The sequence below is a fragment of the Mastomys coucha genome, unplaced genomic scaffold (genome assembly GCF_008632895.1).
Source record: "Mastomys coucha isolate ucsf_1 unplaced genomic scaffold, UCSF_Mcou_1 pScaffold20, whole genome shotgun sequence".
Classification (NCBI taxonomy): Eukaryota; Metazoa; Chordata; class Mammalia; order Rodentia; family Muridae; genus Mastomys; species Mastomys coucha.
In genome coordinates, this window is record NW_022196903.1 from 85,607,266 (window position 1) to 85,633,854 (window position 26,589).

The 26,589-nt window shown below is 42.0% G+C and overlaps 1 protein-coding gene, 1 long non-coding RNA gene and 1 pseudogene across 3 annotated transcripts; 1 reads left to right on the top strand and 2 right to left on the bottom strand.

Moving 5' to 3' along the window:
* Positions 1 to 337: 337 nt before the first annotated feature.
* Positions 338 to 5,363, bottom strand: LOC116099280. 2 transcript variants are annotated; one of them, XR_004122187.1, is made up of 3 exons: positions 5,331 to 5,363; positions 2,175 to 2,313; positions 338 to 425 (listed from the first exon to the last, which is right to left on the bottom strand). It is a non-coding gene; the product is annotated as an uncharacterized LOC116099280 (long non-coding RNA). The 2 variants fall into 2 exon arrangements; XR_004122186.1 differs by having other exon boundaries at positions 5,266 to 5,339.
* Positions 5,364 to 5,419: 56 nt separating this feature from the next.
* Positions 5,420 to 25,892, top strand: Ccdc174 (coiled-coil domain containing 174). Its single transcript, XM_031382602.1, has 11 exons — positions 5,420 to 5,566; positions 8,282 to 8,386; positions 9,270 to 9,370; positions 12,843 to 12,901; positions 15,595 to 15,775; positions 18,291 to 18,386; positions 19,563 to 19,705; positions 20,112 to 20,206; positions 21,866 to 21,998; positions 24,190 to 24,336; positions 25,327 to 25,892. The coding sequence occupies exons 1-11, from the start codon at positions 5,525 to 5,527 to the stop codon at positions 25,620 to 25,622; spliced, it is 1,398 nt and encodes a 465-aa protein (XP_031238462.1). The 5' UTR covers positions 5,420 to 5,524; the 3' UTR covers positions 25,623 to 25,892.
* On the bottom strand, positions 10,019 to 10,483 carry LOC116099279 (annotated as a pseudogene).
* Positions 25,893 to 26,589: the final 697 nt, after the last annotated feature.

Consider the following 26,589-nt stretch of genomic DNA (forward strand, 5'->3'; position numbering starts at 1 on the left):
TTGCCAGCCCAGCAGTATAGGGATCTTCTTAATCCCTAAGTCAGACCACCACATCCCTCCTCTGCCTCCTGCCTTAGTCAGGACAGACACATCAAAGTGCCGCAAGGTGCTCTGTGGAGCACCAGGAAGTAGGTGCAAAGACTCTCTCCTGACTCCTGCTGGTACACTTCCCTTTCTGTTGTAGTGACCATCTGACATCTGCCTGTCTGTCTGTCTCATCTGCCTGGACTCCCGCCCACTCCAGCCCCACACTCTAGCACATTCTCAGAGTCAACAGACTGTCCCCAGTGTCCACTGTTCTCCTTGTCACCATTTCAGCTCTTACCTGTGATCAGATGTGGTTCTCACCAAGGTGTGTTTCCTTACTAATGCTTGAATCAGGAATCTCCCAGAGGCCCTGAAGGCATATTTCCAAGGGTGGTGTTCTGGAGAAGTGGCAGAGATTAGAGGGAGGTCCCTAAATAATGAGGGTGTGCCCTTGAAGGGAACAGTGGGACCCTTGATCTCTAACATGAGTCTTCATTCTCCCTCTTCCCCTCCCCACTTTTCTCTTGACCCCTCCCCTTCCCTCCCTCCCTAGCCATGAGGTAAAAACACTTACCTAGCTACCATCTGCTCCCACAATGCTGTGCTTCCTCACCATGGGCCTGTAACACTGGGGCCAGCCAACCATGGACTCAAGTTTCTGAACCCATGAGCCAGAATAAACCTTTCTTCTTTGTTAGTTGGTTGTCTTTGCCATTCATTACAGTGACAACAAGCTGGTGGACACACCCCGATGCTGGGGAAGGGCGGCAGCATGCACTGATTGTCAGGAAGGGGAGGCCTGCTTCCCAGCAGCCTGACTTGAGTGGCATAGGAACCTTGTCTGTCCATTTCTGCCCCCAGCCAGCCTCTCTGCCACTCAGTGCTGTCATTTCTTAATGATGATTTCTCAGTCATGGGTCTTGGGTCCCCTCCTCCCACCAGGGCTGTTGGCTTTAAGTGATTCTTTCCAAGACAGGTACTGGGGCCTGTTCTGGTCTCCCTCCAAGAACAAAGAAAAATGATGTACGTAAGTCCAAAAATGAAGTCAGAATGTGACCTTCTTTGGAAATAGTGTCACTGTAGATGTCGTTAGTTAAAGTGAGGTCACCTGGATTCCAGAAGGCCCTCTATCTCACATAGCCAATGTCTTTATGTGAAGACAGTCATGCAAAGATAGATACACAGGGACGTGTGTGGATAGATGAGAGAGATGGATGTAAGGCCAGGAAAGCTGAGGATTGCCAACCACCAGCAGGACCTTGGAGTAAGCCAATGACAGGTCCTTCTGCTGAGATAATTTGGGAGTAAGAGGCTGATTTTTTTTCCCTTTCCCCAGTGAAGTTCAACTCCAAGCTGTATGACCTTGTATACACACTTGCCTTCTCTGTGTTTCTTCTTGCTTCTGTATTAGAACAGTGATAGCACCCACCCCCTGAGGTTGCTGCAGAGACTGAGGGCCATAATGACACTGACAGTCTTGCCTGATCCTCATGAAGGTCAACTGCACTGTCATCCAGGGCCCCACTCTCCTTATCTTTTTGCCTTCTGTCTTGTCACGTGCCCTTGTTGAAAACCCAATTTTCTTCAGTCTAACCTAATCTTTTTTGCACACATTGGACTCAGCTTACTCATCCACTGCTGAGTAATTTCTTATTAGAGTCAGTGGTGTCAGAGATGGAACAAAGGTGAGGGCTCTGTGTGCTGGACAGGTGAGGGGGAGACACAATTTTCCTTTAGGGAAATGGAAGACGTATAAAAAATAGTTTTCAGATGCTAAAAGGCTTCCTGGGTTCAATTAAGCCTGTAGACTTTACAGCCAATTAGAGTCTCACAGTAGCAGCCTTGGCAGCCCTGATTGCAATGGGCGAGGCTGGCCTGCAGTGTGTCCTTAGGAGTCTCCTTGCTGGGAATCCCTGCCGGTCATTGAGAATGAGCCTGGCTGTAGCCAACCCCCCTGGGAAGAGGACTGATGACTGTTTTAGAAGGTCTTCTCTCTCCCTCCTTAATTTAAAACCAACAGAAGATTTTATAGACAGTACATATCCTACAGGGATGAAAATGAAGAAGAGAACCCACCTGCCACCCACTGCATACCCCTGGGGCCCAGCAGGCGTGAGACAGGCTGTCAAGTATGCAGTGTCACTCACCATACAGACTGTTGTCACCTACAGCTCTGAATCTGTGAGGGATGTGCACACAGCTGTTTCCACATGCAGACTGGTTGTAGCTTGAATATAAAATGTCCCGCATACTCTCCTGTGATTGAACACTTGGTTCACGCCCTCGCTGAAAGAGTGTTTCAGAAAGTTGTGACAACTTTAGGACATGTAACCTCACTGGAAGTGGATCACTCTGAGGAGGGCTTTGTGGCATTTTTAAGTTGTTACTGGATTTAGGATCACACCCTGTGCCCCAACAAGCCAGGTTCAACCACCCATCCTTGAAAAGCCAATTAAAAGAGCAAAATTAATAGAGAGAAGAAGAAAAGGGAGATTTGTTCAATGTGGCCACACTGAAAAAGATCGAGATGCAGTGACTCAAGTGCATCTCTGGACTGCAGGATTACGTAGAGGGCCAGAGTTATGCATTGCTATGTAGTCCTGGTCAAAAGGCATGGTCCTCCCATCCCTGTCTTGGTTCCACACTCTTGCAGGTTGGCCTGTAAACCTTCCCCTAAATTGCTCTTGTCAGATATTTGGTCATAACAACAACAGTCAATGAATACAGAGCCATTTTCTTTTTCTTTTTCTTTTTTTTTTTTATGATTTAAAACATTTAATGTAATTTCTAAATTCTTGGTAGATTTTTTAATTGGATATTTTTTTATTTACATTTCACATGTTATCCTCTTTCCCAGTTTCCCCTCCATAAACCCCCTCTCCCCTCCCCCCTCCTTGCTTCTATGAGGGTGCTCCCCCCACATACTCCTGTCTCATCACCCTAGCATAGCCTTATACTGGGGCATAGAGCCTTCACAGGACCAAGGGCCTCCCCTCCCATTGATGCCAGATAAGGCCATCCTATGCTACATAATGCAGCAGGAGCCATGGGTAATTCAGGGTTATTTTCATCTCATGGTGTCAAACGTCTTGTGTGCTCAGCCAGCCAGGCCCTGTGAGAGAGACTCTGATTCATGTTGTAGAAATTTATATAATCCCAACTTGGGTGTTCTACCCCAACCCACCTTAGATCATTTAGTTTCTGGATAAAAAACCTTTAGATTTACAATAAGCCTTAAACAATACAAGAGCAGGGCAGATACGACCCTCTATAATATTAGAATATACTTCACTATCCATAACCCTGAGTTACTACTTACTATGTTTCATGTGGACTGCTCTTAACTCCAATTGGCCAGCCCTTAGGGCCACACTCTTTTGACTCCTAACCCATGGCAGCTTCTCTTTCCTCCTCTTTCACCTTCTTCCCCTTATCTTCTTCTCCAACCTCAAGCTTGGGAAACCTAAACCCCACCTATTCTCTTCTGCCCAACTATTTATTGGCTGTTGGTATCTTTATTTACCAATCAGAAATAACTTGGGGTCACTTAGCTTCTACTGGTTGACTCTCTTATCTCTGGGGCAACCAGACTTGAGGACCCAATATTAGCATTAGAATACAAGCAGCATCAGGCCAACCCCCTATAGTTTAAGGTGTGGTTTAGAAGACAACACCCTGGAAAAGGCCTCTGGGTTGCAGCTGCACTGATGGGACTGGATAGAGGGAAGCAATTCCAGACAGATTCAGCTGCTGGGAAGGCATCAAAGGAAACGGAGATCTTTTAGAAACAGGATGAATGAGAACATGTGGGTCTGCCAGGACAGTATTCTGGCCAACATCACAACAGCTGGGGGAACAAAGGAGACTCAATGGCTTATTTCTATTTCTCCCCAGTGCCAGGGATAGAACCCAGGTTTGTGTACATGCTAAGTATGTGCTATAATACTGAGCTATATACTATCCTTTTCTAGTAATGTCTTTGTCTTGGGAGGTTTCTCATTAGTGGGGTGCTACTCTGTGAGAACTTCTATGGTGTAAGCAAACATAGCCAATCAGGAGATAACCACAGATTCCCCACAGGCATTCTATAGACAAAGTAAGACTGTAATAATGCCATACAGTCTTCTAGGAAAGGATTTCTTAAAATTTTTTCACTCACAACTTCTTTTTACCCAGTACTATTTTCATGACTTGAGGTATATAGATATATAAAATATATGTAAGGATAATTTAAAAATTATTTTAAAACAATTCTTTGGTATATATATTTTCACCATTTATTAAAGATGAAAAACAATTTGCATCCTAATGACACAAATGTTCTTGTTTTCAACAAAAGGAATTAAATGTTGGCTAAACATTTGATACTGTAGGTTACAGAGCATCTTCAGTGTTTTTCAAAGTTGATTGTTTTGACTTTATCATCATCAATGTGGGGAACACTGCTTTGCAAAGATATGGCAAATGCATGTTTAGGGCCATTTCAGAAATTGTTGGAAAATTTGTCCCAATCCCAGGTCAAAATTCTTTTAATAAGTTAGCAATTCAAACAGTAATTTCAAAAATAGAGTATACTGGGGGCTGGTTGTGGTGGCACACAGCTTTAATCCCAGCACAAGGGAGGAAGAGATAGGCAGGTATCTGTTGAGTTTAAGGCCAGCATGGTCTACAAAGAAAGTTCCAGGCAGCCAGGAGGACAAAGTGAGACCCTGCCAAATGACTGTTTGAATGAATAGTTAAAATCTGAACACTCTGTTGGGCATGGTGGTTCACACATGTAATCCAAGCATTTAGGGAGCAGAGGCAGGAGGATTATTGCAAATTTGAAGCCAGCCAAATCTACGTGGTGAGTTTGAGGCCAGGTGGCTATACAGTTAATACCCCATCTCAAAAAAAAAAAAAAAAAAAAAAAAAAAAAAAAAAAAAAAAAAAAGCAAAACAACAAACAAAAACCCCAAACAAACAACAAAGAAATCCAAACAAAACAACCACAAAAATACCAAAGAAAACCAATAAAACGAGTGTTTCTCATAGCCCGTTCTTAAGTAATAATCCCCACCTCTACCAGTTTAATTAAATTCCTTTTGTTTTCATGTTGGAGACGCTTGAGTTTACTTAGCTCTCAAGACATTGCTATTCTTTTCCATCATCTAAGGCTCTCCATTTAATATAGTGCATATTGCAATGAAAGCTATCTTCCTTCCGTGTCAAGACGGCGACAACCCTAGCCATTTTCACCTCACTTTCTGCTCTCTTCAAGGTGGCCAATTGCCATCAATTTCAACCCTAGGACAGCCTCTGACCTTCTCAAAATGGCGACGTAGCGACTAGGGACCGCATACCGACGCTTTCAAGATGGCGCCGAGATCGTAAATCTATGTCGCAAAATGACGCAAACTCAGCGTCGCTTCAAAGACACTTCCGGTTCTGCTGCGGGGCCTGAGGGACTGAGGCCACAGGGAGGCTGAGTCTTGGGACCGTACGCCTTGGCGGGACGATGGACCGAAAGAAAAAGCCTTTGGACGTTACAGCCTCCTCGGTGAGTTCAAGCGTGGCTTAGCTACGTGCTCCGCGTTTCCTCCGCCTTTCTCCGGCGAGAATGGGGACATAACTTTTGCCCCACGCAAATCCGGGGCCTGGACTCCCCATATCACAGGGATCCCGACCGGCCCTCGCCCCGCGGGGACCCTCGACAGCATCCCTACTCACAGGATCCTGAACTCGGCTCCGCCAGGCACCCGAGCTAGGCTCGCCCCGCAGCCAGGTCCCGGAAGCCATCGTCCCAGGGATCTCAGGGCGCATCCTGCGGGTCAGCCGCCACAGTCGGCTCTCTGTCTGCGGGCACTTGGAGGACGTGCCCATCCTGGGATCTCCTCTAGCCCAAAGTCCTTCTCGAGCATTGGGATATGTTTTTTTTTCTTCCCAGGACTCCCAGAGGACCTAGGGTCCGCCTAGCAGGACCCAGACAAGTTAGTTAGTGCCTTGTGGGATGGGCTGCCCGGGCCGGTGAGGTCTGACAGGATGTGAGGAGTTTTGCTAACTTAATTAACCACTCTCGGGACCCATTTTGTGTCCGTGCTTCATAGGCATGCTGCCATTGAGTCCTCAGAAGTGCTTTTGAATGTAGGTGGTATTAATTGTCACTCTTAATGGATAATGAAGTTGACACCCAAAGGTGAATCCCGTTTTCCTCAGTGTACATGCAGATTTGTTGTGTGAGAACCCAGGCTCAGTTTGATTGACAGCAAAACGGTGCCTTTTCTATTTGTTCCCCGAACAAATCGCCTAACCTTTGACTTAATGTTGAATTTCCTATGGGAATACAAGAGGAAAACATCTAATGTTGTATCAAATATTTTGTTGGGATTTGGTTTTTAATATAAAAAAAATCGTCTTAGCAATTATGTTTGCTTGGATTCAGTACTTGCAAACTGAATTAATCTGGATGTATTTGCACATGCTCTTAACTTCAGTATATAAGTGGCAGAGACAAGTGGATAGAGGCCACTGTAAGTCAGAGGCCAGCCTGAACTACATAGTTCCAGGATAGCCAGGGCTACACGGTAAGACCCTGTCTTTACCAAACCAAACCAAACTAAAGTTAACTTGTCCCGAGGATATTGTTTTTAATAATTACAATACAAATGAAGTCCTGGAATTGGTCGTTTTGTGAGTTTAGATTCAGAAGTAGTTGTAGAATAGAAAAAAATATAGCTAGGTAATTGATACATTTACGAAATTAAAAGAAAAGGTAAATTGTTCTTCTTATTTTTTCTTTTAAGAATTTTGAGCCGGGCGGTGGTGGCGCACGCCTTTAATCCCAGCACTTGGGAGGCAGAGGCAGGTGGATTTCTGAGTTCGAGGCCAGCCTGGTCTACAGAGTGAGTTCCAGGACAACCAGAGCTATACAGAGAAACCCTGTCTCGAAAAAAAAAAAAAAAGAATTTTGAATGTTTGGTCCAGGAATGGAACTCTTTTACATTGTTAAAATCCCTGCCAGTATTACCTTTAAGTGGATTTCTTTCAAATAGAAATCACTGAACCCAGTCACTTAGAAAAAACACAAAACAAAAACATCTTTGGGGCTGGAGAGATAGCTCATAGGTTAAGAGCACAGACTACTCTTTCCAGAGCACCATGGTTCATTCCCAGCATCTACATGGTGGCTCTAAACTGTCTGTAACTCCAGTTCCAGGAGATCTGACACCCTCGCATACACACACATGCAAGCAAAATGACAAATGTACACTAAAAAACAAAAAGGAATCATTAAACATTTTTCTATCAAAAATATATTTTAAATTTTGTGTATAACTGTTTTTGCTTACACCTTTGTATATGCAACACATGTGTGCCTGGTGCCCTGGAACTGGAGTTAATATATGGATGGTTGTACGCCACCATGGGGGTGCTGGGAACCTAATCTGAGGCTTCTGCAAGTGCTCTTTAACTGCCAACTCATCTCTTCAGACTCTGAGTTCAGCCACTTTGATTTTCCTTGTCAGCCAGTAGTGTCTGCCTTTACACAGAACCACTTGTCATTATAACATTTCCCTTATTGTACTGTTAGGACTAACACAGATGAGAGCGAGGGGCAAGGGTTTGCCTCTCTGCCCGGTTCTCTTCACCTGTGCTCCCCTCTTCCATTTACTTATTTATTTTATGTATGTGAGTATACTGTTGCTGTCTTTAGACACACAAGAAGGCATCAGATCCCATTACAGATGGATGTGAACCATCATGTGGTTACTGGGATTTGAACTCATAACCTCTGGAAGAGCAGACAGTACTCTTAAGGGCTGAACCATCACTCCAGCACCCTTCCCATTTTTAAATATTGTGATTCAGTTAAACTTAATGTTTTGTTTTGTTTTTGTTTTTGTTTTTTTTAAAAAAAACTTAAATCATACTTGACTCTGTACTTCTGGTATATGTCCCACAAACAACAAGTGCTTCAGAAAATAGTGGACTCCTATCTGAACATGTAAATGTCATTTGCTTACATTGTAATGTCACTCTGCCCTTGGTAGAACAAAATCCTTGAGTGATGAAAGTTGGAGTAGCATTATATTTATAGCAAAACTACCACAAACCCAATACGGCTTAGTTTTGTATGAAGTTCTTTTTTGAAACACTGTGTTTCTTGTCCATGTTCAGGAAGCTTAAATCTTCCTTGGAGAATTACTGTTGCTTAGCAATCCAGTCACCTGCCAGAATTGAGTTAAATATTGTTTACTTTCTTGTTTTATTTTAGTTGGTAGATCTTAAGGCTGAGCTCTTCCGAAAACAAGAAGAATTCAAACAAGAAAAACTTCTAAAAGATTCTGGAGTCTTTGGAAAACCAAAGACAACTAATAAGGTACCAATTCCAAATATGGGAGAATTGTATTATATTTTAAGTTTTTGAAAATGTTAGTGGTTATCTGAAAATAAGTAAATATTAAAGAAAACAAAAATCCCTGCCTTGTAATTGAACATTTGCATAAATTTTTTAAAATATTAAAATTAGTAAGATTATTTAATACTCTTTAAAACAAGATTTCTTTTACTAATGTATGTTGTGTGCATTCCCGCTTGTGTGAATACATATGTCATGTGTACATGTGTGTGCTGCCTGTGCGTGAGTGCCTTCAGAGACCAGAAAAAGATGTTAGATCCCCTGGAAATAAGAGTTATATGTGGTAGTAGGACAAGCAGTGTGGGTGCTAGGAACTGAGCTAAGGGCCTCTGCAAGATCAGTCAGCCATCATAAAGAATGCTAAGCTATCTTTCCACTCCTAATATTTCTCTTTAACATGCTATTAGTAAGTGGATTGTTTACATTCTCATGGAAGATTGTATTCAAGCAGAGATAAACAATTGTAAAATTTAGAAGTAGACTTAACATCTGAAAGAGTTTAAGAGTTTTCAGTTTTTTTATAGGTAGTAATCTACTATATTCCTTTGCATTCTGCTCATGTTCATTGAAATCTTAAATGGTGTAGTAATCAGTCAGGGGCAAAAGTCAATTGAGAGAATAGCTCAGTGACGTTCAAAGGAAATTCTATGTTATTTAGGACTTGTTTTCAGCTCCAGCTTTGTCATTTACAGGTAGTCTGATGTAGGCTGTAAATTAGTTGCCGGAATAAGTAGTTCTCTGATGATTCATGAGAGCTAAGGATTTTCTGTGATTTTGATGCCTACCAGTTGAGTTTATTTTGTAACCATGTGGTTTTACTTTGTTCTTTTGAATCATTCTCCAGAAGCCAAGTATCTGGAGCAAACAAAATGCAGGTGTTTCCAGTCGAGCAGAGAAGGACGCTGAACAGAAGCTGGAGGAGCAGAAGACTTTAGACAAAGCAAGGTAGTTGCTGCTGAGCAGCGAACTACCAAACAAAGAAATAGGCATTCAGATGTTTCTCTTCCTGTTGTGCATCCTTGTAGGTCACTACTCCACAGTGTAAATACAATGACCCTTGATATCTGAGGGGTACCGGCTGGTTCTGGGACCCTCCTCTGCCTCAGTTATCAAAACTCAAAGATGCTCAAAATTGATAAAATAGTGTGGTTTGTAAAAGTTTTCATCATAAAGTCTTTTCTAGATTCCTTGCTATGCCTAAAATGATACAAATGATACATAAATAATTGTTACTCTGTATTTTTTAGGGAATGCCAAGAAAGAAAATCTGCATAGACAGATACACAGTATATATATTAGCAACAATGTAACATTGTTTTGGAATATTGTTTCTTTCCAGTAAGTTGAATCTGGAAATAGGGACTCTACATGTAGAAGGCCAACTCTCTTCTAAAAATACTGTAATTTACACATATCTGCTGTCTTACAAAAAGAAAAAAAAAATCTGTTTTACAAAAAAAAAAAATAATAATAATTCAGTTTAGAAAATGAAGTAGGGCCTGTTTTGAGTTTTTATCACACACTAAATCTATCAACATTTTTTTTTAAGTTGGAAAATAACTTTATTTGTTCTGGAATTTGGCCAGCATCTTCTCAGAACTTCTGGAACTGCGTCTTGGTGCTGGCAGCCTTGGGGAACTTGAGCACAGTAAAGCATGCTGTCTTACTCTGCCCTACACGCTCCCTCAGTGGCAATGGCTGTACACCCCTCAAAAGGGGACAGGTGCACAGATATGTTCTGGTGGTACCTCTCAATCGATTATACTTTTAGGTAGTGGACATAGTTCTAGCAGATGACAGTGGTCCTCTGTGTCTTCATCCTGGTCACCATACCAGACAGGATCCAACGCTGGATGGCAGTGTTACCAGTAAAGAGCATTTCTTGTCAGTTTCGGTGCCCTCCCTCAGTGGCTTCCTTGAGCATCTTGAAGCCTAGACCCATGTTCGTGTAGTACCGAGGGAGCCTCTCCTTGCCAGTTTCTGTCAGCACAACCCTCTTCTGTTTTAAAAGATTATGGGCTGCTTCTGGTAAGCACGCTCAGTCTGAATGTCTGCCATCTTTCTGGCAGCTGAGAAAATGAAAAAGCTGTATCAACAATTTTTGTTGTTGGTTGTTTGGCTTTTCAAGACATGGTTTCTCTGTGTAGCCCCGGCTGTCCTAGAATTTGCTCTGTAGACCAGGCTGGTCTTGAATTCAGAGATCTACCTGCCTCAGCCTCTGGAATTTTAAAGGCATGAACCATTAGCACCTGACCTATATCAACAATTTTTTAAAATGTATATTTCTGGGAATGGAATACCATGGTCTTGTCCACTGAGTCACATCTTCAGCTTAGCAGCACATTTTCAGAAGTGTTCACATGGTATATTCTAGGCTAGGTGATAAGACCTGTAGAGGAATACTTTAAAGTGTCATGATAATTTACCTGTGAATATTTCAGTATATATCTATCTGAATAAGGACATTATCCTACACAATATTTCCTACTTCTGTGTGGCTCATAGTTCAGATTTTGCCAATTGTCCCAGCAATTAGGTCATAAATAGGTATTGTAAAAATTCAAGATTCACAAAGTGAGTTCCAGGACATCCAGGGCTTTACACAGAGAAATAATATCCTAAAAAATCAGGGGGAAAAAAAAATCAGGATTCAAAGATTGTATTCCGTTCATGCTTTTAATTCTCCGATCTCTCCAGTTGTTTTGCCTTTTGTTGTCAGTTGTCACCTATGGTTTGGATTGTTGGGAAGGCTTGCTGCTGCTGAGTTATTAGTGGATTTCTTCTGTTTAAAGTGGCAGTAGTTTCCTGTACTTGGACAATTCCAAGTTGTAACATCTGCCTTGATAGCTTTTGTGTGTGATAAGAATTCTGCAGCTTCATTGTATTGGGGAAAAACCTCATGTGTTAAAGTACTTGCTGCACAAGCATGAGGACCCCAGTTAGAGCCCAGAATCCTCATAGAAAAGTCAGCCATGGTGGTAGAAATTTGTATCCTACTGTTGGAGCAGAGACAGGCAGATGCCTGGGACTTAGTCAGCTTAGCTTCTCTGGGGAGCTCCAGGTTCCACTAAGAGACATTGTCTCAAAAACAGGGTGTCTAACTCCTCAAGTATGACACCTGAGGTCAATATGTGCCAACTCATACATGGACAGCCAAAGGAACACACACACACACACATACACACATACACACAGAGGGGAGAGGGAGGACAGTAAAGATGAGAAAATGACATTATTTTGTGTTATCCAATTAATTTTTGTGACAACTCATAGAAGCAATAAAAAGAATGTATTCTGTCAGATTATAGGAACTGGAACAGAAAGTTTAAGTAACTTGTGATAATCATGTGACCCTCAGACTTTGTAGTCTCTTTATGCCTTTAGGAGTTAAATTTCCCATTGTGATTAATGAGATCTTGACACAGATGGCCTCGTTGGGGCTTCTCTTTTTAGGCAATTATGGTGGCTTTTTTAGTCTATCACCACATGATCAATGCCACCAGAGTCCTGTGAGCAGAGAGGCTGGTGTATTGAAACACCAGGGCTGTGGCTTGTTTTATATTAGTTTGTGGCTTAAGGGTGTTGTTTGTGCTCTTTGAAATAGGTATTGTTAATGCTTTTAACAAATATAACTTGGTATAAAGAAGTGTAAATGAGCCACAGATGTCCAGGACCCTAGTCTAAAAGCACCATGGCAAAGGAGTTACCTTGAATCTGGTGATCCTTTTTGAAAATTTTTTTTCTTTATTTTAAAGATTTATTTTATTTATCTTATGTGTATGAGTACACTGTAGCTGTACAGATGACCGTGAGTCATCATGTGTGTGGCTGCTGGGAATTGAACTCAGGACCTCTATTGGCCTTGCTCGCTCTAGCCCATTTTCGTTGGCTCCTGCTCCACTTGCTCCGCCTGCTCACTCCAGCGTAATTCACTGTAGCTGCCTTCAGACGCACCAGAAGAGGACATCAGATCTCATTACGGGTGGTTGTGAGCCACCATGTGGTTGCTGGGATCTGAACTCAGGATCTTTGGAAGAGCAGTCAGTGCTCTTACCCACTGAGCCATCTCGCCAGCCCCGAAAATTTTTAATAGAAAAATGTTATGTTTCAATACATCTTTCTTTTGGCATGTAACTTAAGTTGTATTTAGCAGCTAAATTGTTGGAGCCTTAACTCAGTGCATCCATTTATTCACTGTCAGATACTTACTAAGCAATTACTCTGTACCAAGAATGGCTTTCATGGTGAAGTAGATGTGGTGGGTCTTAAGGTCTCTTCAGGACAGGGCAGTCAGCACGTGCCGTGCCCATCCTTGCATGGCAGGCCTCAGGGGAGGTAGCTGCTGTTGAGCTAATAGTTTGGGGGCAGAAAGGACAGTTGTAAGACCATTTCTAATACTTGTCTGTTTTTCTTCTAGGGAAAAATTGGAAGAAAAGGCCAAATTATATGAAAAGATGACTAAAGGAGATTTTCTAGGTAAATAAAAGTTTATTTTTATTTCTTTATTGTGTCGAATTCATACAGATCTTCAGTATTACTTGTTTGAATGATTCTAAGAGGGAGAAGTTTTAAAAATCAAGTCAAAACAAGAAAATCTGCAGTAATAATTTGATAGTCTATTGGGTACCAGGCAGCTTGTTAGGAGCCATCAGGGGACTGGGCAGTATAGGGAGCCAGTTCTGCTGCCTTCACAGCAGATCTCGTCCAGTGGAGGAGGAGAGCATAGCACCAAGGAGACAGGTTAACTAGAGCAGCCTTGCCTGCAGTGGCAGCCATGCATGTGGAAAAGGGAAGGCTGTGCAGAATTGTGGTCCCATCTAGGCCCTTGGGGTTATACATTCCTTTTTCCTTTCCTTTGTCTCTCTATTTTCAGTTTTATTTCTGTGATGTGCTTTTTATTTTTTTAACTTCATGTTTTGCAGTGTTTTCCTCTATTGCATTTATATTTTTGTATATATGTCAGATGTGTGTGGCTATGTGTGTTGAGTACAGGCATGTTAATGCCACAGCATGGGAAGGGAGCTTGTGTAGGTCCTCACCTTCCACCTTGTTTGAGACAGAATCTGGAGAGGTCTGTTCTACCTCCCATCTCTGCAAACTAGGCTTTATGTAGGTTATGGGGATTTGAACTCAGGTCTTCGTGATTGGGCAATAAGTATTTTCCGTCTGATTCATCTCTTACATTTTTCATTTTAGTTCTCTTCTACATTTATCCAGTTGGGAAATCTTTATTTTATTTTTCTTTTTGATAATTACTTGCTTGCTCTTTTTTTCTCTCTCCAGAATAGTCTAGTCTATTCCTCTTCTTTCTCTTTTAGTTTATTTAACTCTGCTTTCTCTATTTCTCCCCTTTCCTTGTCTTTTTTCTTTATTATGCTAATATTGTTCTATACCCTAAGTAATTTTGACTTCATGGCATATTCTATTAGTAGTTGTATGATGTGCTTATAATTGGTTTAAACATCTGTAATACAATTCTCTTTTGTCATATACCCCTGAAATAGAAATCAGTATTCATAGTTGGATAGCAGTATAAGAGACTTTCTGGGCCAGTGCACACACCATTGGCAGGAGGCAGGAAAAGCAAGTATGCATTCAATTCAAGAAGTTTCTAGAAAGAATGCATGGTAAGCTGGAGAAAGTAGCATGGTAAGCTGGAGAAAAGGATCCTGTAGGGGAGAGTGGTAAAAGCTGATGTCAGAGGGGAAGGCTGGAGCCCAGCAGTTCTACCCTCTCTAGCAAACGACACTCCAGTGGTTGTGGGCCACTTTTGCCTCTTCTCAGATAGCATGGCTTTTCTGCACTTCAGGGAGTCCAGCATGGAAAAGTCAGCCCTTCCCAAAGCTGGGAGCTGTGGTGACAGTGCTGCACTCCAGAAGAGGAGCAAGTGTTCATCTTCAGGATGTCATACTGCTGTGTGCGTCTGCCTCAGCTCTCAAAGGACACACCTCTTCCTTTTTGTGGCTTTGAAAACTTTTTTGTTTTATTCTTTTTTTATTTCTTTTGATTCAAACTTTTATTGTTGCTACTGAAACCCAGAGGCTAGAGAGATGGCTGGCTTAACAGTTAGAGCACTTGCTGGGCTTACAAAGGACCAGAGTTTGTTCTCAGCACCCCTCTGGGGCAACTCACAACTGCCTGTCACTCCAGCTGTAGGAGAACTGAACTGATGTTCTCCTTTGCCTTCTGAGGGCTCCTGCACTCCCATGCACTCCTCTCCCTCCCCTGTACATGTAATTAAAAACAACATGAAAATACAGTAACTTAGTCAAAAAGAGAGTGGCTTTGTCAGATCCAGCAGGCCCATCTCCTGATACTTGTTACTGTTCTTGTGTACCTGAACTGGTGAAGTCTTGGAGCCTTAGCTGTCTCCACTGTTGCACTCTAAAGGGGGTGACATCAGCACTTGGCGATAGGGTGCCCAGTGTCTGTCCTAGGTGTATCTGTCCTTAGGAGAAAACATATTGACTCCATCCCTGACTTCAGGTCTTGTCTGAAAACAATGTCCATTTGTGAGAAGAACTCAGGATGTGGGGGAGGGGGCAGGGGGGAGAGACAGACAGACAGACAGACAGACAGACAGACAGACAGACAGACAGACAGCTTTTCACTGTGTAGTCCTGGAAGGCCTGGAGCTCACTATGTAGTTCAGGCTAACCTCAAACAGATCTACCTGCATCTGCCTCCTAAGTGCTGTGATTAAAGGTGTGCACACTATATCCCAGCTTAAGAGCACATTGTTTACCTGTTAGGACCTTTCAAGCACTTCTTTCCACCAGTGTAAGAGCTGAATGATGCAACTTGTATGTTTAGAAAGGCCTGTTATACCACATCGAGAAAGGTCTATTATCTTGATTGTGTCTCTTGTATGTTGTCAGCTGTGAGTTGCTCAAAATTGAATGGGTGTGTTGTCTTACATGGACTTACTGCTCACACAGTGTGTTGATAACACAGCTGGAACCTCAAGGCTTTTAGGAGTATAATGGTGTTAATGGATGGAGTATTTAGAGCTTCCTGTCAAGTGCTTAGTGGCTATGTCTGTAAATGTCCAGGTGCAGGCATTGACTGGCGGACAGTCAGACAATGGGCCCTTCTCAGTTCCTTCTCAATTCCAGCTATGGTTTTCTTTTTTAATTTTGAGAATCTGTAAATTGATTTTTGTGCCCTAGATGAGGAAGTGGAGGACATGTACCTTGTGGATTTCACACAGAAGATCATAGACAAGCGAAAAGAAATGGAGGTGCTTGGTGCCACTAGAGATTCCCGAATCAAAGAAGAGAGAGATGATGATGATGATGAAGAGTTTTCTGAAAAAGACATACCTCCTCCTCAAGACCCCAGTGAGGAATGGTGGGTAATAGGGATCAGATCGGAGTGATCCTGTCAGACTCACATTGACTTTTTGAGAAGTGTTTTGTTTGATCATTATCATGGCATTTTTTTCTTATTCTGCCTGGGTTTTCTAACTTTCAAGAACCATCCCTTTAAATTGGGATGAGCTAGTGTATCAATTGTACAGAAATGGGTGGGCCAGTGTAGAGGTAACATCAGTGACTGCAGATAAGAACTGGGCACCTATCTGTTGGGCCTACTGTGTGGCCCAAGGACCCTTGGGCAGTCCATCAATGTCCTGCTCCCTTACTACCATGCCTCTTCTTTACTTGTATCCTGGTTCGAATGCCAGGTCCTGGGAAGTGGTCCCCTTTAAGTAAGCTGTATTCTAGCTACACTGTTTTCTGGTAATACCAAAAATCCACTGCATTTCCTTAAATTCCCTCCTGGAAGCATGTGTATTCCATTCTGGGAGCATAAGCAGATACTTTGCAAAACTTCATTGACATTTTCCTGAATTTTACCTGTATGTACATAAAAGATGGAGGAACCCAGCCTTATGCAGATCAGAGTAAAATTTCCATTACAGTGTCTTTCATGTCACTTAGACACTCATTTAGCAGAGCTTGCCATTGCTTAGACATCACCAGTGTCCTGACCACATGCTGGGGCTGGCCCTTTAAACGCTTGTTCTTGGGGATTTTTTAGAGGACTGTTTGTGGTGTTTCTTAGCCTTTTAATTAGCCCCTTTGGACAGGTATGCATAAAAAGAAATCCCTTCTACTGAGGATGTCAGAGGACCTTCCTCTTCATATTGCTGAAGGTGTTCACTGGAATCCATGCTTCCTTACTTTTAAATAACTTACATCTAATATTACTATTGTGGGTAGACACGTTGCTGTATGCTACATGGGTCACAGAGAAGAACTCGGCTTCTCTGTGCCTTTCTAGTCTTCTAGTCTTGAGTACTTGCTTCCTCATCTGAACTCATTTTTGGGGAGGAGGCATCTTATCTTTTATTTATAGTTGACCTATTCTAGGCCTTTTTACCAGCAAAACAGTTGAGGCAAACTTTTGCTTGTTTTTGGAATTTGCCTAAATTGTGTTTTATGGCACGTACCCTTTCTGCTTCCCTGAGAACAGTCTTCCTTCACTCACCCAATCTCTAAAGGTTCGTGCTGGCTGGGACTGCCCAGTAAGCAGTTGCTGATGAGCTAGAGCCACTGCTGACTCCTGTACTCCTTTTGCTGGCGTTGCATGCTTTGGAGGCTTGCTCCAGAACAGAATAGCTAGGATTGCTTTTCAAAGCAGAAATCCCATCTCCTTTGAATGGTCTAATGTCTTGTAATTCTTTTCTTATTAATGCCTCTATGATTACAAGCAGCTTGCCAGCGATTTGAGGAATTTGGAGGGCAATTGAAGATGTCACGTGCCACCATATGGTGCAGTAAGACACACTTCAAGCAGTTCCCACACTTTTTTTTGGTTTTGAATTAAGCCTCAGAATTGTGACTACTTGTAAATCCTTTTGGTAATTAGATCCCAGGTGGTAGAAAATCTTTCTGCAAAAATACTGTAAATAATTACACAGACCATCTGGCTGGATGGCTTTCTTTCCCACTCAGTAAAAGAAGAAGAAGGGAAGAAAGCAAGAAAAAAGAAAATGAACACACTGTTTTGTTTAGTTGTAGGTTTGATTTCTTGTGACAATCAGCTATAAGACTAAAGGAGTGGATTCACAAGCATTTGGTTTTTAAAGCATGGGCTAACAAGGAAATCAGCATCACTTGAGAGGAAAGAAATTACAGGCAACAGCACAGCCAGCTGAATCAGACCTTGAATTGCTCTGCTTATTATTAAGTCTTATATTATTAAGTCCTTAACTGTGTGCCCTAAACTCTGCTCCAGACACTGGGAGATTCTTTGCTTGAGATAACAAATACGAAAAGTATGTTATACCATAGTGCAGAGGGAATGGTTTCTGTGAAAACCTGCCCATACTTTGTTGTTAGAAAGTCGCAATGTTTTGTTTACCCTACTGTGTGTCTTGGGGGAAAGATGAAGAAAGGTGTATATTGTTTGTCTTCCTCCTACTCAAAGTAGATCCAAAAGATACTATGACTTATATTAAAAACTCTTAAGCTCACTGGAGAGAATGTGTCAGTTAGAAGCTGAGCAGTAATAGAGAACGAGATCTGAGTACACTGGGAAGGGAGAATGAAAATTTGGAGTACTAGTGGTAAAAATGCACATGTAAATTAAGAGAGTTCTTCCATGTGACCACTTCTGTATTGGTAATTTGTCTTTGAAATCAGAAACATGATCAGTTCATTCCTATAGTTTCTAAAACTGAGATTTAGTAGAGGGCACAACAAGCTTATTGAGGTCAGCTGCTAATTAAGTGGTTTTCTTCCCCTGTGATAGTGGGCCCTTAGCTGCAAGGTCCTTCATAACGGTCTATAATGACATTGCCAATTCCCTGACCTAGGGATCTGCCATGGTACAAATTGTCTTCCCAATGTCTAACTTACAGGGTGGATTACGTGGACTCTTTGGGCCGATCCCGGCGCTGCATGAGAAAGGATTTACCAAGTCTATTGGAGATGGATAAAAATCTTCAGGGGAGACTGTAAGTTTAATATGTGGCCTTTGTCTGGAACACAGCCGCGGGGATTGTCTTCTGGGAGAGACTGCTGAGTGACTATTTGTTGCTAAAGACCATTAATAGTAAGAATATACACTGAACCCTTTAGCAGTTAACTTATCCAGACACTTAGTATCCTTCTGTGCTCAGGGAACAACCTGAAGGTCGTAATACTTTATTTATTGCTTTTCTTTTTCTGAAACCCATTTTTTTGGGAGGTGGGGGGACTGGGGTGAATTAGTCACATTATTCCCTGGGCTGGCCTTGAACTGGGTCTAAGTGATTCTTCTGACTCAGCTTCCCAGGCAGGCACTCTATTCTGGTCGTGTGCACTATAATTGCTAAAAGGGATAAGTTGACTATTGACTTGGAAGAATGTCTGATAAATGTTTGAGAGTATCTTGATTAAAATTACCAGTAGTCAGCCTTTATATGAAAAGTATTAGAGAATCTCTACCTTTGTGAGCCCTTCAAGGTTGAGGCATCCTGTAGGTAGGCGTGGAGTAAGCACTTAGGGGCCACAGCACAAACATGACCATCTACATCTGAGATACTGGAGGCATTGTAATAGTACATTCATGTCTTCAGACAAGAGGCCATTCAGAGTTCAGTGGTTCGTCGTTCCTGGCTAGGCCACCTCCCATATGTCAGCCAGGACAAGGGTAGAAAGGACAGTCATGTTTCTTGAACACTGAGGCACGGTCCATCATGCTCATGTATAAGGCTGAGAGTTGATTTAGAAATGATAAAATAAGGTCAGCAAGATGGCTCATCAGGTTAAAGTACTTGCTGCTAAGCTTAATGACCTGGGTTCAATCCTGGGAACCCACATGGTAGGAGAAAATAGATTCCTAAAAATTCAAAGTAGTCTCCTGACTTCTACATACATGCTGTGCCAACTGGCATACATGCTCATGTGTGTGTGTATGTATGTGTGTGTGTATACATATATATATATAAATATATATATATATATATATTATACATACACAGTATATAAATGAATGTTAAAAAAATATCAAAACAGTTGTATTGACTTCTTAGTCAGACACCTCTGTAGAAGCTGTCTTCTTTCCATTGGTATTACTTAGCCACAATTCACCTAAGTATTGCTGTCTCATGGTGCTCACCTAAACATAGGCTTTTCTATTCCTCCACCAGTTTTGTTAGTCCTGCTAATGAAAAAACTTTGTTATCTGAAGACATGAGGAAAGAACTTCAGCGCCAGCAATGGGAGGAAGAAGAAAGGGAGGCCTTGAAAAAGCCAATGGGGCCCATCCATTATGAAGACATTCGGGAAAATGGTACTGTTGGGGTTGTTTGTTTGTTTGTCTGCAGTTTTTAAAATCTACTTCAAAACTGCTAGACAGTGGTAGTCAGAAAGCCATGTGCTGACAGAGCAGCACTCTGATGTGATCAGACTGTACTTTAGAGGGTGAAAGCATCATCTTTGTCCACAGCCTAAGAAACTTGGGCACCTCTTCCTAACAGAAGGTTTGTTAGCCCACCAGAGAGAAGAGAAGATAGACAGGCTGAGGAGCCTGTCTATGTGTCTGTCACTTAGTAAATAGTAAAGCAGTTTAGCTTTCGTGGTTTTGATTTATATTTGTGCAAATATCACTGTGTGTCATTTGGTTTGTTTGGGAACTTGTTATACATGTGATTGCTAATTGTATAAATCTAATCTTTTGATACTTTTGGTTGTTTTAGAGGCCCGGCAACTTGGTGTTGGGTATTTTGCCTTTGCCCGAGACAAAGAGTTGAGAAACAAGCAAATGAAAACTTTAGAGATGCTTCGTGAACAGGTACAAATTAAAGTTTAAATTATTGTTATAGATTTGAATAATTTTTTTAGTTGATAGGCCTTGCTTTAAAAAATGGAGTAAATCCAGAGACTCATAGCCCAGCCTTGGGTGGAGAGAGAGTCCAAATTGGAGCTTGGGGACCCCCACAGAAGAGGGGTCAAGGACACCAGGAGAACACAACCCACAGAGTCAGAGTCAACCTAAGCAGGGCTCTATCAAGGCTCACAGAGACAGAAGTGGCAATCACGAAGCCCTCTTGGGTCTGTGCTAGGTCCTGTGCATGCATCCGTACATACATACATAAATACATACATACATACATACATACATACATACAAACACTGGTTGTTAGCTTGGTGGGAGTGGTGGTATCTCTCATTCTTTAGCCTGCTTTTGGGACCCTTTTCCTCCTACTGGGTTGCCTTCATCTAGCCCTGATTGTGCCTAGGCTTACTGTAACTTATTATGCCGTGTTTGGTTCATATCCCTGGGAGGCCTGTTCTTTTCTGAAGGGGAATGGAAGAAGAGTGAATCTACAGGAGAAGGGAAGTGGGAGACAGGGCTGGAAGGAGCAGAAGGAGGGGAAACCACAGTTGGGATGTATTGTCTGAAAGAAGAATAAAAAAATGTAGTAAATAAAATGAAAATTGATATTCAGAATGCCATTATTAGTTTCATAAAGATAATTACCAGATTATTGTGGATTTTCAAACTCTAAAATTATAAATGTTTTGGAAGTAGTCTATGCTTTACTACATTTTGTTTTTATTAGTAGTATATGTGTGTATAATGTGTAGTTGTGGGCATGTGTGTCATGACATGCATGGTGGTCAGAGGACAACTTTATGGAGTTGATCTCTCCTTCCATCATTCCAGGATTGATTGAACACAGGTTGCCAGGCTTACATCATTGCAGCAAGCATCTTTACCCACTGAGCCATTATTAGACCTGTTGTTTTATTATTACCATTACTACTCTGTTTGTGTAAGTTCTGCCTGCATCTCTATATGTGTACCGTATGCATGTGCAGTTCCTGCAGGGACCAGAGAGAACATTGGATTCCTTGGAACTGGAATTATAGATGGTTTTAAGCCATTATGTAGATGCTAGCAAACTGAAGCTGGGTCCTCTGCAAGAGCAGCAAGTATTCTTAACCAATCTCTCCAGCCTCCAGCCTTGTTGTTTTAAATCTAGTTTCAAACATGGCAATTTTGATGACCTAGGTTAGGAAATAGGAGGTTGTTGTAGGAGTAGAAGAGAACCAGATAGCTTTCTTCTCTGTGGTCTGTGAGTTCTCATCTAGCTCCCTAAAGCATCAGAGGGTCCTGACAGTCTGCTTTGTAGGGCACCATTTTCAGGGTCTTTGGGAGAACCGCTCAGAGGTGATATGAAAATGAATTAGCACTCCCCCCCTCCCCATTTTTGGATTTTTGAGACAGGAGTTCTTTGTATTTCCCTGGCTGTCCTAGAACTTGCTCTGTAGACTAGGCTGGCCCCAAACTCACCTGACTCTGCCTTCCCAGTGCTGGGATTAAAGGCATGCACACCACTGTCTGTCTTAATTAGCACTTTTTAAAAAAGAATTATTTCATCTTTTTAAACAAATATTATGAATTTGACTTCAGGTGAATAATTTTCTAACTTTTTGTTCTGTCCAGACAACAGATCAGAGAATAAAACGAGAAAACATAAAGGAAAAGCGAAAAGCTATGTTAGAAGCAAGACTTGCGAAGCTTCGACAAAAAAAGATGAAAAAATCAAAGGAGGATGGGACTGAAGAAGAAAGCAGAGGTACAGCAGGGCTCAGATTTCTGACTTCAAAGGGAAGGTTACGTCTGTGGTGTCACACTCATTGGGTTGCACTCAGTGACTTAGCTTTACTCTTAGATATTTCTGTTTACTACTGTCTGTGGTGTGTGAGTGAGTGTAGGTGTGCATGTGCCATAGCACAGGTGTGGCGGTTTGAGGACAGTTTTCAGTGGTGTGCTTTTTGCTTTCTCTGTGATATCCCTGGTTCAGATTCAGGTCATCAGGTTTGCTCAGCAGGCACTCTTACCCATTGAGCCATCTCACAGTCCAGGAGCAGTTTTTATAGCTGGAGTGTTTCAGAATGACATCCTTATGTTTTTAGACAATAGACAAAGGTATTAACAATAATACATTGAGTTGCTTTTTATAAGGACAGTGTAGTAAACTGACTTAAAAGTTTAGCTGTGTACATATATAAGATGTAACATTTTAAAATTTAAGTTTAAGAATATATACACAAAAACATGGAAACTACATATTTGGGGGTTTCATGTGATGTTTTGGTAACTGCGTGTATTAGGTGATATAAATCAAGGTAGATGTCTGCCTCATACATTTACCATTTTTATGGTAAAAACATTTAAAACCCTTTTTTTTCTCATCTTTTCAACTTCATCTCTTTTATATATATATATGGGTGTTTTGCCTGCATGCATGTTTTTGTTCTATGTTGGTGTCCTGTGCCTGCAGAGGCTTGAAGAGGACATCAGATCCCCAGGAACTTGAGTCACAGAAGGTTGATAACCACCATGAGGGTGCTGGAAGTCAACCAGTGCTTTTAACTGCTGAGACATCTCTCTAGCTCTGATTTCAGCTTTTTTGCTTATAGTTGCTTTTTTGTTGTAATGTACTCTTCTTTATAAAATGTACTTGCCAAGTTGAGTATTAAGGTAAAGCAGCTGGAGACAGAAATTCAAACTAAAGAACTGTGCTCTAGAAACGAGATGGAACACACTTTCCCTGGAAGACAGTTGTGAAATGCTGTGATCAGACAGGCTTACTGTGCGTTATGGAGCAGAAGCCAAACTGCTAACTTTAGCCCTTCCCTAAATGGCTCTAATATACAAGCCTGCCTGTCTGTTTTAACGTTGAAAGGTGCAAGAGTATGTAGGTCATCCGGTCCCAGGTTTCCTCTCATCTTGCTGTTTCTGCTGCTCTCTAGAGTGTCACTTTCCTCTGTGTGCTCCAAGTTGGCTCCCTGGCACCTGTTCCTGATCCAGCCCAGGACCAGGTCAGGAAAGCAAGGCAGAGAGAAAGGGGAGCCAGCTTTCCTTTTCAGGATAGGAGTGGGAAGTTGTGGCCCAGTGTTTGCATCACACTGCCTAGGGCTCAGGCCCACAGGCTGTTTTAACAGCAGAGGAAGCTGGGAAGTGGCTTCTCCTGGGAGGTGAGAGTGAAACTTGGGGACATTCTACCAACACAAGAGAACCAGTTTAGGACTGGCTAGAATCTTCTCTTCCTTTTCTAGCCTCTGAGCAAGGCCTCATGTAACACTGAAAAGATACCAGAAAAGCTTAGGAATTGAAAAGTCTGTGTTTAGTTTCAGGTAAAAGCTGGATGATGTCTAGTTTTGTTCTGCCTTTTGAACATCTATCCTACAAGATATGAAATGAAATTTTCCCACATCTTTTTGAAAATCAATTTTTATTAAGATTTTAAAACTAGGGCCAAAATGAAACAGGTAGTTTCACCTCTCCAGCACACTGGCTGCTCCTCTTGCTGTTTTAGTTGGATAATTTGAGGATTTAGGGTCCTTCAATTACTCCTTGGGAAAACAGGGATTGATATCTATTCAACTTCAACATGTTTATCATTGACCAGCTGAATTTTTCTTGTTGATAAAATAACAATAGAATTGTTAGAATTGTTTAAGGACTTAGGCGATCTGTTGTATAGAAATTGCTGAAGCGTTGTCAAGATGGCTCAGGAATGCAAACCTGATTTTCTCAGTCTGATCCTGGGAACCCAACTGCACCAAGTTGTCCTCTACATGTGCTCTGACATTCACACCCACTCACAGACATAGAGAAATAAATAGTACCAACCACTTCACTGCTGTCTAAGTGAGGCATGCTTGCTGTTCCTATTAGCACTAGTGATTAGTTCTACTTCAGAATTAGGATGTTAAGTTTTTAAACCATGGTAATGAGGTCTTGTTCCCTTACAAAATCAGATGGAGTTGTTACTGAGCCCTCAGAACCAAAGCCTGTACCTGCCCCACCTCCTGTGGCCCAGAACAGCAAGGTGGAGGTCATCATCCAGGAGAGGAAGGACACCAAGCCTGGGGTGCCACACATCCGAGAGTGGGACCGAGGGAAAGGTAGGTGGGGCCTTTAGGTGTGAACTTCTAGAGGGGCCCTTGTGAAGGGTGTTTTTGGTTTTAAGTAAAAATGTGATTCTGGTGAGATTTTGTTTCAATTTTTTTATGGTGCAAAGATGGAATCTAGGACCTTACACACGCTAGGCAAGAGCTCTACTGCTGGCTCCACCTTCAGCCCCACAGTGACTCTCAGTGCTCCTGAGGCTTAAGTCTCCAGGTCTCTGAACTTGTTTCTTCTCCATACTGGGCAGTAGTTATTTATAAACATGGCAAAGCATGATCACAAAAGACCAGCATCTACAAAGGTATCTTGTCCACAGAATAATTTTCTAAAAAGTGCATGGGAAGTTTAGATCCATACTTTTAGGTGTGTTTTTTCAGCTGAGAATACTACTCTTCAGGAACTGCTTTTAAGGTATGCGGGAGGCTGGTGTGGGAGGAATTCTCTTTAGCAATCCTCTATGTTCAGTTGAAAGTTTACCTGAGCTTCCACTGTACTTGCGCATCTTTCTCTAAGTTCACCACGGTGCTAACCGCAGTCTTTGCTGCAGCAGACTGTGCTTTATGCCTCTTTCAAAGCTACTTCCGTGGAACATTAGCTCCTGCTGTTGGAGTTGATGAGAAATGTAAAGAACCACTGTTGATACTGGATGAGCCTCTCCTATGTCTTCAGAACACAGCAAATGAGAGACTGCTTTGATGTGAAACACCAAATCATGACAACTCCAGCAAATACTTGACTGCTTCATTTCTCTGTAATTGTAGTGCCCTTTTGACAGTGTGGTCCAGAGCCTGTCAGCCTATCCACAGAGCCATCATCTAATTTTCCTTATCATAAGGCCACTCCATTTCTTAGCTGGGTTTCTTGTCGCTATCATTGTTCTTAGAAAATTGTGGTGGCTTTTAAAATGCATATAAGAACTGAAAAATATTCAATAAATTTGACAGGCTCATAATTGTTTTTAATAATGCTCTTTCTTATTTTCATAGACTTTTCATTTGGATTCTGGTCGAAGAAGCAGTCAGAACTCCGGGCTGAACGAGATCCTGAGTTTGCCCCACCTTCAAATTACTTTGTGGGTCAAAAGAGAACTGGTCCTTTGAGTAGCCAGCCATGGAGCAGACCAGGATCAACACCAAATGACTTGGGACATTCCTCTGGCCAGAGCCAGGAACCCAGCTCTTCATACACATCCACTCCTGCCTCTGAAAGCTCACCACAAGCGCCCACAGTCACTTTCCAAACACTAGATGATATGATATCTTATTATAAACAAGTCACATGACCTTGTAAAGCTTCCTGGTTGGTTGCATATGTGTCATAGAAGTCAAACAGAGCTAGCTTTTACTTCTTTCTTCCTGTACTTTCCCAAGGATGCACAGGCTTGAGGCCAGACTAGTTGTCAGGGAGGAGTGAGAGCCCATTGAGTATTTGGTGATTCATTTTTTTATCACTTGGTATAGAGGAAATATCTCCTCCCCTCCATGCTGACCCAGTTATAACTCATTTGGGTTTCCAGGTGTATGAACTATAAATACTGATCTAAGAAATCTGATGCTGAGGAACTTGTTTCTTTTTTAGAGTATTTTATGTATGTGAACATCTTGCCTTCTTGTATATATGTGTACCACGTGTGTGCCTGATTCCCAAGGAGGTCAGAAGAGGATGTAGGATACCCTGGAACTGGAGTTAGTATAATTGTAAGCTACTATGTGGGTGCTGGGAACTGAACTTTGTTCCTCTCCAAGAGTAGCCAGTGCTCTTAACTACGGATTCATCTCTCCATACCCTTCTGAGGATCTTTTGACCCTTCTTTTCAAACACATCCTCTCATGACTTCGCTTTTAGGGCTCCATTCTTTTCAGAAGTGTCTACTCCACAGATTCATCTTCCCAAATGGGTGATGAGATCAGGAGTGTTTGTCCAGCAGGCAAATGAGGGCCTATTATAGAGGGCAAAATGGGAAAAGGAAGCTGATGGAATACTGAGTAAGTAGTCACATCTGAAGCTATTAGGTCAGTGAAGAGCACCTACAGTTCAGAGGTAGAAGTTGATAGCTCATCTGTACCCTGTTATTCAGTTACCTATATTTCTGTCTTCTGCAGATATCTGGAGTTGGGCTGAATTATTTGGGCATTCGCAAAGGCTGCTGAGCTGTTTAGAAACCAGTGCTCCTTAGTTTTACCAGTTAGAGCTTTGACTTATCCCCCCACCTCTGTGCCTCCTGGTGCTCCCCATTACTTTAGTCTTCT